This window comes from Centruroides vittatus, unplaced genomic scaffold (assembly GCF_030686945.1).
Source record: "Centruroides vittatus isolate TY-2023 unplaced genomic scaffold, ASM3068694v2 contig_134, whole genome shotgun sequence".
NCBI lineage: Eukaryota > Metazoa > Arthropoda > Arachnida > Scorpiones > Buthidae > Centruroides > Centruroides vittatus.
Window position 1 is genome coordinate 370767 of NW_027120852.1, and position 14117 is coordinate 384883.

The window sequence follows — 14117 nt, forward strand, 5'->3', positions numbered from 1 at the left end:
TTTAAAACTGAAATGAAGTTTTCTGATCTTTTACATATTGTAACAGATATAACAGATCCAAATTTCAAGCACTGTTCACCTCCAAAGTGTGATGCACCTTGTCATGTTCAAACTGATGTTGCTCCTGGTGAATGCCCGGGATGTGTTTGTCCTGGTATGTGTTGAAGATGAGCAATTTACATTTAATCAGATTTATCTAAAATTTTTAATTATTTGATTGTATGAATGTTTTTGTAGATGATTTGATAACATATCCTAATTTCAAACATTGTTCGCCTCCGAATTGTGATCCGTCCTGTCATATTAAAACAAATGTTGCTCTTGGTGAATGCCCCGGTTGTATTTGTCCTGGTAAGTATTTGGTTGCAGTCTTTATTTTCATAAGGTAATGCATACAAAGGACGGACAAACTAGTCGAGGTAATGTTCTCGTCATCGACTGGCTGGCCGACCGATTGTACCAGCTGTCAGGGAACATAAAAACCCCTAACTTTCTCTGAATTCTTTCGTCATTAAACGGTTGGCAGTTGAAGGTTTTGCTTTGTGAAGCTTTGCTATTGTCCATGCTTAGTCAATGAGGAACAGAAAGTTCTTTCTAGATGTTTCACCTGTCCAAGACAAAAAGGCATGTTTCTGCTATCCTCATTTTTGTAGATGATAGCGTTACTAGTAAATTATAAAATTTGATACCAAACACGAGTATTACATATTATCAAAATATTACAGTTTAAATAATAAGACTAGTCATGACACATTCTGAAAATCAGGAACATGCTAAAACCTCTTGATAGTGTCAACTTTTCATTTGAGGCTACTCAACTTTCATTAAAAAATTTCAATGCTAAAATGCTCCAAATACAACACCTAGCATTTTTCTTGAATTTGCTTTTTGTCTGTTAGTTTTATTAATGGCCATCAACATCTGTTGTAAATACTGGATTTATTATATACAGAATGGGAAATAGAGCCCGATTAGAAAATCATTAATGTTTATTAGTTTATTTTAACCGAGGAATGCATTTTGGACCTTCTTGTCCCTCATTGGCCCCTATACAAGTTATACATTGTAAGTAATTGTGCATCTTTTTTGACACCTGAATACATACATAAATAAGAAGTTTCACTTACATATTTTGACGATGACTACCTTATTCATTTTGAAAAGCAACTTGAAACTTTTTAACCATACAACCACAGATGTCAACACCATTAGAACCACATTTTCACTTATGATCATCTCATACATTTTAACAGCCCTACTCCCTTTCACTCTTGTTTTTACACACACTTAACTGTATGTCCCTCCTCTAGTCTACACTTAGCATCTTGTTTCAAGTCTGGCCTCAGTTGGAACTATTGAAGCAATCACCAGCATCAAGCAGTCTCTATATTCAACACTTCAATATGCAAATGTTCTCAAGAATAATATTTCAATTTCTTTTTAAAATTTAAAAATTTCAATGGACAAAAAATAGATGGCAGAGGTACATTTGCATATTGAAGAAAGCACCAATTTTTTAGTTTTTAAAATCAAAATGATTGAATTCTTGATTGGAATAGAATGACTTTTATTAAGCAATTACTTCTTTGTATAAGTCATTAAAAGTTATATTTCTACAGATTTTTTTCATTAAGTTAATTTTTTTTATCTTCTAATCGATTACTGTAGTTACTACTTGTCATTAAATATTCAAAATTAATAATTTAACCTTTTTTAGATGTAACACATCCTTATTTCAAGCATTGCTCGCCTCCAAAATGTGATTCGCCTTGTTACATTCAAACTGAGGTTGCTCCTGGTTCGTGCCCTGGATGCATTTGCCCCAGTATGTGTTTAAGATGGACAATTTCACGTTAAAAATTTTCATTAAATTACATTAAATTGTTTAATTTTATGAATTTTTCTGTAGGTGATTTAATAACAGATCCTAATTTCAAGCATTGCTTGCCTCCAAAATGTGATTTGCCTTGTTACATTCAAACTGAAGTTGCTCCTGGTTTGTGCCCCAGATGCATTTGCCCCGGTATGTGTTTAAGATGGACAATTTCACATTAAAAATTTTCATTAAATTACATTAAATTGTTTAATTTTATGAATTTTTCTGTAGGTGATTTAATAACAGATCCTAATTTCAAGCATTGTTCACCTCCAAAATGCGATGCGCCTTGTTACATTGAAACTAATATTGCTCCCGGATCATGTCCCAGATGTGTTTGTCCTGGCAAGTACTAAATATTAATAATCTATATTAATACTTGTTATATTGTTATTGGGCTACAGTTTTCAAATTACAAACCTATAAATTTCCATTCTCGTTTATCTTTCATTAATCTCAAGAACAGAGTCAGATAAATGAAAATCGAGACCAGATATGAAAAGCCTAGGGATTAGAGGCTCCACTTAACTATATACAGTGGAACCTTGCTTAACAAGCACCTCGCACAACGAGCATTTCGCATAACAAGCAAAACAAATTGTAAAAATTTGCCTCGCTTAACGAGCGATATTTCGCATAACGAGTGACGAGGAGAGGGGAAAGTCCCGAATTGTGCGCATGCGGCATTCTCCATCAGTCTGTGTTTAGCACTTGTTCTACTAGCATATTAGTGTCACTTGTGATCTCACATTTTTCCAAACTTGTGTTCGCACATATTACTTATAAATATCAACAACCATAGCCCATAGCCCATAGCCCATTATATAATAAACATGCCAAACGATATGCCAAATTCTTGGGTCATTAAATTTAATGACCAATTCCAAATTAAATTTTAGAAATGTCTGAATTAAAAATTAACTATTTATAATTATTAAATTTAATACAAGATGGAAATATAAAATATAACTGCCTACCTCTAGTCAAATTAATTAATTTCTAATATTTAATTATAGCATTTACATAACCCAAGAATTTGGCATATCGTTTGGAGTGTTTATCAAACGTATTAGCTGTAATTTTCTTTTTTTTTTGTTTCTGTAAATAGAATTCTCATTCCAGGATGATTCATTCTGTGCTAGAGGAAAAGATGATGATGATTCACGCTTCTTAACAGGGTACATTGTACAATTTTTTTTGGCCTGGAATGCATTATCGTATTTTACATTAATTTCTATGGGAAAAATTGTTTCGCTTAACGAGTGCTTTGCATTACGAGTAAGACTCTGGAACGAATTATGCTCGTTAAGCGAGGTTCCACTGTGTGAACCTTCCAGTCTAGTCATAAAGTCACAGTTTTTTAAATTCAAACATGAATAAAAATTGTAGCCTGGCATTATGATAAATTTATGATTATTTATGAATTCTTTTACAGGGGGTTCAATAACAGATCCTCATTTTAAGCATTGTTCACCTCCAAAATGTGATCCGCCATGTCAAATTAAAACTAATATTGCTCCCGGTGAATGCCCCCAATGTGTTTGTCCCGGTAAGTGTTAATATAAACAGTTCTTCTAGATTTATTTTTTCATATATTCACATTGTCCATAAGAGGCAAGTTTCTAAAAATTTTAGTCAATTTTACTAGGATATTTTATAAATCTTTCTTAAAGACAGAGAATTACCTTTAATAATGCAGCCAAACTCCATTCATATGTTTTTCAAGGGAACTGAGGAAAACATCAATGTATAATTATGAAAAATGTACAACTGAGAAATGTATAAACAGAGTCTGACTGCATTTATTTTTAATTAATTAAATTACAAACATGACTAAAAAATCTGACAGTTTAAATTTTGATTGATTCATAAATTATTTTTATAAATAAAGAGAGATTATTATTGGCTTTTAAACATATTAGATATTAATTAGAAACAAAATCCTGTATAATTATATTTATAATATGATACTTATAATTTCTTTTATAGAAATAACAGATCCAAGTTTCAAGCCCTGTTCGACTCCAAAATGTGCTCCACTTTGTCACATTCAAACAGACGTTGCTCCGGGATCGTGTCCCAGATGTGTTTGTCCTGGTACATATTTAACATTTTAAAACCAAAATTAAATATTCTAGAATTTCATGAAATTTTTACATGTAACAGATATAACGGATCCCAATTTCAAGCATTGTTCACCTCCAAAGTGTGATGCACCTTGTTATGTTCAAACTGATGTTGTTCCTGGTGAATGCCCTGGATGTGTTTGTCCTGGTAATCATAAAAATATACATTCTTTGTCTATGAACTTTTTTGCAATTACATAATGTTACAAGTATGCACACTTTCCATATATTTCAATCACTTCACATTCATTAGCCAATAATCTACTACTAACACTCCATCTTTGATGCAATATACTTGATAAGGACAGTTTTATTGATGAAAATGTGTGATATTTGAGAAAAGTTTTTTATTGTTTTTTTAATTCGTTTTGATTTATCTTAATTAGTATTAACATTGCAACATAAATTTTACTTATTTTTACATTATTCATTTATATTGTTTAGTCATGATGAATAAAATAAGTAAGCTAAATAAAGAAAAGATGCATGGATGTGGCAATAAAAGTGTTGACTTTCCACTCTGAGGAACTCAAATTCAACTCTAGGTCCATCATTGGAAATTTTCGTGTGTAGTTTGACCTGTATACGTCTGGCTACTTTCCTCGCCACCTTATCATCCTATTGTGGGCCTGACCAAAGCCACAATGGGCACAAAAAAGGCCTTCTTGCTATCCTTAAGATGGAGAGTTTAAAAGATAAGGCTATATGCAGCCAGTATTCCCTACACTATTATTGGAGATTTGAAGAGAGTTATGTGAAATACATCATTAAAATTGAATTAATTTTTGTTTATGTGAAAAAGATTAAATATACACTGAGTGGCCAAAAAAATTAGACACACCCCTTATTTGAAAGTAAACCAGTCCAACAGTGACAGTGTCGTAACAATGCAGAATTGCTTATATAAGGAACGCTCAGCTTCGGACAATGTAGTTATCACAAAAGTTAATGTCAAAATGGGTAAGACAAAAGATTTAAGTGACTTTGAACGAGGGATGATTGTCAGTGCAAGAAGAGCTGGTGCCAGCATCTATGAAACGACAACTCTTTTAGGATTTTCTCGCCCAACAGCATCTCGGGTGTTTAGAGAGTGGCAGTTGAGAAAAAAAAACTTCAAGCGATAAGGACAATTCTGGTCGAAAAAGGCTGGTGGATGAGAGAGGTGAAAGGCAATTAGCACGCATAGTCCGCAACAACACGACAAATTACAGCAGAATTCAATGCCGGTGCATCACAAGACATATCCCAACACACAACAAGACAGACTTTGCAAAGGATGCAGCAGGAGACCATCAAGAGTGCCTTTGGTATCACAGAAAAATAGGAAAAGGCACCTGTTGTGGGCCCAGGAATGACGAAATTGGTCACTGGAGGACTGGAAAAAGTAGCCTGGTTCGACGAATCTCGTTTCCTGCTCCATCATGCAGATGGCAGGATCAGAATATGGCACAAACAACACGAATTCATGGACCTTTCCTGCCAAATGACAACTCTTCAGGCTGGTGGCGGTGGAATTATGGTGTGGGGAATGTTTTCCTGGAGTACACTGGGTTCCTTGATAGTTGTGGGCACATCTCTGAATGTTTCTATATTTATAGGGGGATAGGAGGCATTACTCAGTGATATATCCTCAAAGAAATGAAAAGTGAGAAGGGTTAGTTGGAGGGAAAGTCTGTTGTGGCAGGGGCCAAAAGTGGGTGGAAAAGTTGAAGAGAATTGAGAAGAGGAAGGGGGAGGTCATGAGCCGCACCAGGAACTTTATTTAAAACAAACAGGTTACATATGGAAATAATATTTACAAAAGAAAACGAGAGGGGTACAGATTTTTAGGTCCATACATAAAAATGCGACTATAAGTCTGTTCCTTATTCACAAAAGTAGTCATTGCTTGGCATAGTACCGTAAAATTTACAATATTGATGCCATAATGGTGAATACCATGATTAGGTTTACAGGAAATTCTGCTTAGCAGATAAGAGTTGTAACTCACCTACACACAAGTAGCTATACATTATACACATGTTAAACGCGGGTTGAACCACAGCCTACAATAAGAAACAGCCTAGTCAAATGGGGGAAATCCCATTGAAGAGTTGTGTCCAAACGAAAATATTTTCTCCCGCTAGATGGAGCCACACAACGGACCATAACAACACACACTGATTAAGTTATCCTAGCTACATGCTGTCATATGTTCGTAAAATAAAACAGTAATTCAAACAGGATATAGCAAATTATTGATTTTTTTTAATTAAGATTTTGCCCGGATTTCTGCAGAACAATCTAAAACAATAGACATGTTATCAATAATTATCTAGACGGTTAAATGCGATAATAATTAATGGGCTAGATGTACTGTACCTATTCTGGTCATATTAAAACAATTTTCAACTTTAAAAAATATTTTTATATCCTTACAATTTTTTAAAGCAATGAAACAGTAAAAATAATGCAAAAAACATGTTCTCTTTTACTTTATTACAATAATTTTTATTAATTTTAACATTTTATAAACAAAATTTAAATTTTTTAAAATATACAAAAATCACGAGTTTTCACCAGGCCTGTACCAGTTGTGGCCACCCCATGTTTATAGAGGTGCCACTTTTATTATTTTTCTTGATAAAGCTTTATTATTTGACGTTTTGGGTCTATGATTCTCCCGAATATAAGTGTCGTTCACAGTTCTTATGTAGTTGGAAATGTAGGGTCTGATGAATTTTCTTAGAATTACATTACACAGTATATTTTGGTGTCCATCTTTACCACACATAAACAATGGATTTTTCTCCATCCAAGGAAGAATAATCTTACATAAATTATGCATCACAGCTGGTTGCTGAATTAAAAATGGTAAGCCTGCATGAATAGCCTTCTCCAGTTGCTGCAAAAACCCAATAAACTCTACTTTTGGATATAAGAGCCCGCCTAGATCATTTAAATTTATTATGCCCATGATAGGTGCAGGGGATTTCACTGATGCAAGTATGTCCAAACAGTCGGAACATTCAATTTTCTCTTCGGTGATACGTACTAAGTATCCAGCAATGTATGCCATTGTAGCAGATTGAATGTTTGGCTTTATAATATTGGAAGGTCTAATCTCTAGCTGTTTCAGTTGTGGCTCAATATGCTTAGTAACTTCCTTGATAGTATAGTTCTTATCCATGCATGCCTTTAAAAATAATAAATTATTATTATAATGATTACTTTATTAGGTATATTAAATTAAATTAAATTAGGTCTATTAAAGTAATTTATTAATCAAAATATAATACCTGATTTACAATAATGGACATGTCTTCATTAGGAGACATCCATTCCTCACAATCTAAGCTTTCTGCATTGCTTTCAAGGGATGCACTAATTAGTCCTGTTTTAAGAATTGTATGCAGTCCTTGCATTATGCTGCAGGCGTTTGTCTGGTCATTGAATCCAGACATGGACCGCAGTCCACTAAAAAGGTTCTCTATATCATCTGAATTGAATTTTCTGGTTAATATAAAATCAAAACCATTCTCCAACAAATACCTGATACACAGAACAGTGGATCTGGTTGTGAGACAAGCAGCTTCATAAGTTTGCTTACTGATAAATTGAACATTGGGACTGTCACAGCTATCTTTCCAGGACTGTAAATATCCCAAAAACTCACCATCCAACCAATTGAGCCTTTCATCATTAGCAGAAACAAACTGCATCACTGTTGCATTTCTGGAATGAATGTGGTGTTGAGTATTGCTGATATTGTGAATAGCAAACCATTTTTGCATCATTTCCAAATACTCAATTGTGCCCTCGGCCTCAACAAAGTTCAAGTTCCCAAACCTGTGTCCGTGCTTCTGTAAAAACTTCAGTGCAGCAATTACATTTTGGCTGCATATGTCCACTGCACGCTTAACCTTCATCTTATCAAAATTTGTTGGATAGACATGTTTAAAAGTTAAGCATCTTACTGGTTTAATAACATGATCTCTCTGTAGGTGAAACAAGTTTCGGAGAAATACACCACTAATATGTTTTCCATGATTCACCATTACCCTACTTGGAGAAAGAAGCAATGACCAGAAATTTTTTAATATATGACATGGATCATATGATAGGAATATTGAACGATTATTATCCATTGGATGTGGAATCTTTGGAATTGGAGGGTTAACAGCACTAAGTAATTCAAATAACTTAACATTTTTACTATGGCCATCAGCAACTATCCTGAGTACTTTTAGACCTGCTGTCTCCACTGAATGAATCACATCTAAAGTTAAAGTATAAAGTTCCTGACCTTTTAAATCATTGATAAAAAAATATGCAACAGGAATTCGAAAATTTTTTGATAATCCTGAAAACACAAAACACAGGAGACTATTTGCTGTGACATGTTCAAGTCCAAGTTGTTTTTCCAGGCCATTCATTTTTACTGTTCCCACTACTTCGTCTGCTTGCTTGTTATACTGTTGATTAGGTTTAATGGTCATTTCATCCAAAATAAGTGAACCTAATTTTTCCACTTGTGACAACTTTTTTGCCTCCTGAGTTAATCGTTGCTTAATTAGGGAACCCACACTAACCCCAGAAACAGAGCCTATATATCTTTTCAATGTTGATTTTGATGGTAATGATAAAAGTGGAGTTTTCCTAGCAAATGTATATGCCCTAGAAGACTTTTTGCTCCATAAGACACAGTATTTTACTGTGTTGTCACTCCAACGAGGCTTTTGTTTATTGTAAACAACCATCAATATTCTCTTTTTCAATCCTGGTTTATAATCTGATTCTAGAAAGTGCTTACTGCAGACAACTGACCAGTCACTTGGCTTCCAAAGTTTGGAACTGTTTTCATCTGTAAATTTTAAAAAGAGTTAGCTTATACAGTAAATCTATTAGTTATACCATCTATAAATAATTTGTATGCATAAATAGATAAATTGTACAAAAATTTAAAATGCAATTGCAATATAGCCTAATCTCATTGAAGTTAGGGGTTGTGCAAAAACCGTACTTGTCCTCATTAAGGGGGAGTATATGTATTTAATTTTATTTGTATTTTAAAAAGCTGAAATTAAATGCTTTTCAAATACACCCATGTAGTTTTCAGCAATGTCTTTCTACCGTTTTTGAAATATCCGAGAAATTTGATAAAAGGAAGTAATATATAAATTTTCGAGGGTTGAAATTTTCCATGTGCTTTTTTAGGGAGGTTTTATAAAAGCCACAAAAGATCATAATGGGAAGGGGAAGTAAGATTTGGGAAATATGGGGACACGTGGTTTTTGCACGAACCCTTACAGCATATAATAAAATAATTGCAAAAGTGTAGCATCAATGGCAAGTAGCATAGATGTTAGAAAATTATTCGTTTTTCCTACATTATTTAATTATGGAGTATTAAATAAATCTTACCTTTTCTACTGACAGCTTTTATCCATTTTAAACGTAAACTCTCTTCTGCTGGATATTCGTGAAAACTTGTTCCATCTTTTTTTGATTTATTTGATGTACAAAACGGCACAGAGCAATGAACCATTTTAAATCAAACTTTATAAAAATTTACCAATATCTTGATGTAAAATATTTTCAAAATTTTAATTTTTTAAATATATTATAACCACGTCTTTACAACAGAATTAGCATTGATCACTTGATCGAATAGTCCGGTCATCAGCGCTCCTAGTGAGGACTATGTGCAAACCGCCTCAGGAATCGACACACGTGTTCAGAGCAAATGACTAGGCTGTTTCTTATTGTAGGCTGTGGTTGAACTATGAAGATGTTTCTTACTCATTGTCGTGTTGCAGGTCCAGTGCCTTTGTTGACTCGACAAAGGTTTATAAGTGCCTTGAAGATCATCTTATTTCTAACTAACTTGTAAGACGTTGTGGTCGCAAGGCCAGTTGTATCCCTCCTGTAACACTGTCCTAAGTAGATTCATCCTATGTTGGGTGTATTGGTTGCAGTCGAATATGAGATGCTGTGCGTCTTGTTGCGAAGTCCCATCGCACTGACAATGCGGGGAGTTCCTGTGCCCAAATCTGTTTAGGTAGGCCAGGAAGTTCCTGTGGCTGGTGAACAATTGAGTAGTTCTGAAGTTAATGCTGAGGTGTTGAAGCTGTAGCCGCTGTGCATTGCATCTCTGAATAGCACGACTTACCTCAACATCGTTGCCGATCACATACACACATATATGGTTGTAATGTTCTCTGATGGAGATGGTCACTCTCAGCAGGACAATGCACCTTGCCACCGTGCTCGATCGGTCTCAAATTGGTTTGAGGAACATCAATCAGAGTTTAACCTACTTCCACGGCCAGTTCAGTCTCCTGACCTCGATTCTTTGGAGCATTTTTGGGACAAAGTCGAAAGATCATTTCAAAGCTTGGAAATGTCACCATCCAATTTGACCCAATTTATAGCTGCCGTTATGTCAGCATGGGCCAACATTCCTCAGCAACGGTATCAGCAACTTGTTGAATCCATGCAAGAAGAATATCGGTTGTGATCAGAGCTAAAGATGGACCAACTCATTATTAGAGGATGTGTAGTGCTATGCGACTATTTATTATTATTATTATTATTTTGTTGTCTCGATTTCCTTTTTTGTATGTATCAGGTTTTCTTGGATTGTACCATGTCGCATGTATTTTTGTTATGATGTCATCTTAGGTATACGTGAAAAGCCTTCTGATTGGTCCAGAGTGGGACACGTGAATGAAGTGGACTTCCGGAGAGCGGCAAGTATAAATTAGGGAACTCTCACGATTGAGGACACTTTTGTTTTTGGATTCGTCAAGGAAGGTAGGAAGAGGAAAGGTCAGCAAGGACGTCTGAGTCGAGAAAGGGCGACCATTTTCAGTCGGGAAGTATATCCGTTTCCATCGTAATGCAATTGAGTATCAACGGGGGATGTACGTCTGGTAACATGAATTACATTCAGGTTTCGGACAGAACTATTAGTTTTGAGGTTTGGTGTAAAGAAAAAAGGAACGCTCGGGAACTCGAGACCATGATTCATGGAAGGCTACTATATGCAATTATCATATATGAGGAAAGCGTGTATGTATATAGAGTATTGTAAATTTCATTAGTTTTAAGTCGTGTATCGTGTAAACTTGAGGGATAGGAAGTATCTCACGGTTATTGTCCTGTTAGAATAAATTTACTGTTGTTTCGCCAATTTCGTGCATGTGTAATTGGTCATCATTTGAGTTCTTAATATACATCCATATTACATCCGTGGATTTCGATCCATCGGAAAATCTACAGATGTCTAATTTTTTGGCCACTCAGTGTATAAATAACTACTGTAACAATACAATTTGGATTTATTATTTGTTTACAATCTAAAATTTGGAAAGCAAGTATTGAAAATTTGTTGTGCATTATGTGGTTTAGTAATAAGAAAATAATAATAATAAACTATTTTGCAGACAGCAGATCATACGATATCATCCCCAAAGTTTTATGCTTGATGCCGTTGTGTCTTGCACCGTGTCACATTCAACAATATATAAATCACGGTGAATGTCCCAGTTGCATTTGTCCAGGTATAAAAATACTCTAATTTATGCATTAATTTTTTTTTATTCTGTAAGAAATTTAATTATATTAATTTATTGATTTTGCTATTACATAAATATTATCATCTATAGATGTTGCCAAGTTCTCATTACATTGTTCTATGCCAAAGTGTGATTCTTCTTGCCAAATTGAAAGAAATGTTCTTCCTGGCAAGTGTCCTAGGTGCAATTGTCCTGGTGAGTTTTGCAATCCTGATTTTATGCTATTTAAAAATTATTAACTAAGTAGTCATATGCAAATTATAGTTTTAGTAGTTTTCAACCTGACTTTCGCAGTGTTTCAAGAAGTGTTATGAGATCGGATAATTTGACTTAAAAAATAATTTTCTTCTTTTGAAACCGTGTTGTTTAATTCTGTTAATTCACAAACACAAGGTGCGTTATTTTTTCAACACTAGGCGATATTCAACTAAATAAAATGGAATATCGCCTAATGTTGAAAAAATAACGTACCTTGTGTTTGTGAATTAAAAAATAATTATTAGTTATTAGATACAGTAAAACGTGCATAAACTGGAATCATACCATACCGAATTAATTTTTAACCTATTGGACAGGTTTAATCCAAATTAATCTGAAGTGATTCCAACTAAAGATGGGAGAATTTGAATGCAAGAATTGAGAACTATTTCATTCTAAAAAGTTCTTATTGCTCCAAGAACTTGTACTAGGTATTTGATTACTTCTCGGATGCAATTGTTGAGTTCGCACAATGGCAAACAAGCCAGTTTGAGTACAAAAAACTAGTGTTTTGCTCTGCCATCAGAAATTTTAATACTCTGATCAATCATTTACTTCAGCATATTTATCAACATCAATCAACTTATTTTTGAATACCAATACTATTATTTATGAAACACACTGTACAAGGCAAATTGGCAGTGCTTGTGTTACATTCTTCTCATTGTTTTAACAAATTACAATCATTGCTTTGTTCCCAGAACTTTTTTGATTCTGCTCTTAGTTAATTGTAACAAAGATGTGTCCATGTCCCTTTGTCATGTGATCTTTCTCTGTAAAGGTTCAGAATTTAAGATTTCCAGATTATAGAAAATTTTAACATAGAAAAATCTTCCTGTTAGACAGGTTTCACTGTATTTACTCAACGTAGTAAGTATGGTTGCTGTGTATACTAATTCTGTGTGTACCGTCCTTGTAATCCAAATAATGATTCTGGTAGACGATCATACAGCAATGGTTAGGGAAATTTTCGTTTATTTAATCAAATGCATTTCGGGTTGGTTTATCTCCCAACCCCTCTTCAGTGCTGTTAAAGAATACAAAATATGGTAAGATTTCCGACAATATTAAACATCACGTAAATTGGAATACAACAACATAAAACTTGCATATCATATGTTGGTACATTTTAAAAAATATTTTTCTATATTTTAACACAAAGGTGTATTACATTCTCTATAACATAAAAATTTTTTTTTTATGATTTATGTTATAGAGAATGTAATACACCTTTGTGTTAAAATATAGAAAAATATTTTTTAAAATGTACCAACATATGATATGCAAGTTTTATGTTGTTGTATTCCAATTTACGTGATGTTTAATATTGTCGGAAATCCTTACCATATTTTGTATTCTTTAACAGCACTGAAGAGGGGTTGGGAGATAAACCAACCCGAAATGCATTTGATTAAATAAACGAAAATTTCCCTAACTATTGCTGTATGATCGTCTACCAGAATCATTATTTGGATTACAAGGACGGTGCACACAGAATTAGTATTTACTCAAATCTAAGATGCCCTTTAATTTCTACATGCTCACCCACAGATCTTTTTAATGAACAATTTGAGACAGAATTAAGTCAACAGAAATGTTCAGTATTATTTGTATTAAGTAACAATTATATTATACATTGTATATTTTAAACTTATGCTAGATTTTAAATTATATATTAAATTTCCAGAGGAAATTTCTGAATAATAAATGATAATTTCAATGTAATCCTGATTTAATGAGATCAAAGATGAAAATTATGTATTACAAATATTCAAAATATCTTTTATGGATGCATTTTGACAAGTACGACTTTACCTTTAACGGACAATTTCGACGTTATCGGCAACTCGTCGTCATTATTAACACTTTACGACATAGGATCCCAGTGCCGAAATAAGCAGATAATCTGAAAGCTTCATAGAAAATCTAATTCAAATTTTTAAAAAGTAATGCTTTCAATTTGGTAATATATAATTTGAGTTATTTATGGTATAAAGCTTTTATGGAAAGTTGATATATCTGCTCTTAAGGACACCGAAACCACTTGTTAATCTAGAAATGTTTTCGGTCTTAATTGGATCATCTTCAATTATTGAAGAACAGACTACACATTTGGATCTCAAAATGGAATGATGTTGATAATTTAAAAATTATTTTTTGTTGTTCGATTTTGGGATTCAAATGTATTCTGTTCTCCAGTAGCAGAAGATGGTCCGATTAAGGCCGAAAATGTTTCTAGATTAAAGAACGGTTTGGCATCCTTAACGAGCAGATACGTTGACTTAACAGCGATAATAA

The 14117-nt window shown here is 33.7% G+C and overlaps 2 protein-coding genes across 3 annotated transcripts in view; one reads left to right on the plus strand and one right to left on the minus strand.

Annotated features, from left to right (window-relative positions):
* Positions 1 to 14117, minus strand: part of LOC136990754 (HIG1 domain family member 1A, mitochondrial-like) — a 330009-nt gene that overhangs the window by 165033 nt on the left and 150859 nt on the right. The window lies entirely within an intron of this gene.
* Positions 1 to 14117, plus strand: part of LOC136990713 (kielin/chordin-like protein) — a 75909-nt gene that overhangs the window by 49548 nt on the left and 12244 nt on the right. Inside the window, exons 24-33 of one of the 2 annotated variants that reach the window (XM_067289126.1) lie at positions 47 to 154; positions 238 to 351; positions 1718 to 1825; positions 1910 to 2023; positions 2108 to 2221; positions 3312 to 3425; positions 3866 to 3973; positions 4043 to 4150; positions 11430 to 11546; positions 11652 to 11756. In XM_067289126.1, the coding sequence (XP_067145227.1) occupies positions 47 to 154; positions 238 to 351; positions 1718 to 1825; positions 1910 to 2023; positions 2108 to 2221; positions 3312 to 3425; positions 3866 to 3973; positions 4043 to 4150; positions 11430 to 11546; positions 11652 to 11756 (1110 nt within the window). The remainder of the gene's footprint in view (positions 1 to 46; positions 155 to 237; positions 352 to 1717; positions 1826 to 1909; positions 2024 to 2107; positions 2222 to 3311; positions 3426 to 3865; positions 3974 to 4042; positions 4151 to 11429; positions 11547 to 11651; positions 11757 to 14117) is intronic. The other variant, XM_067289127.1, reaches the window with a different exon arrangement.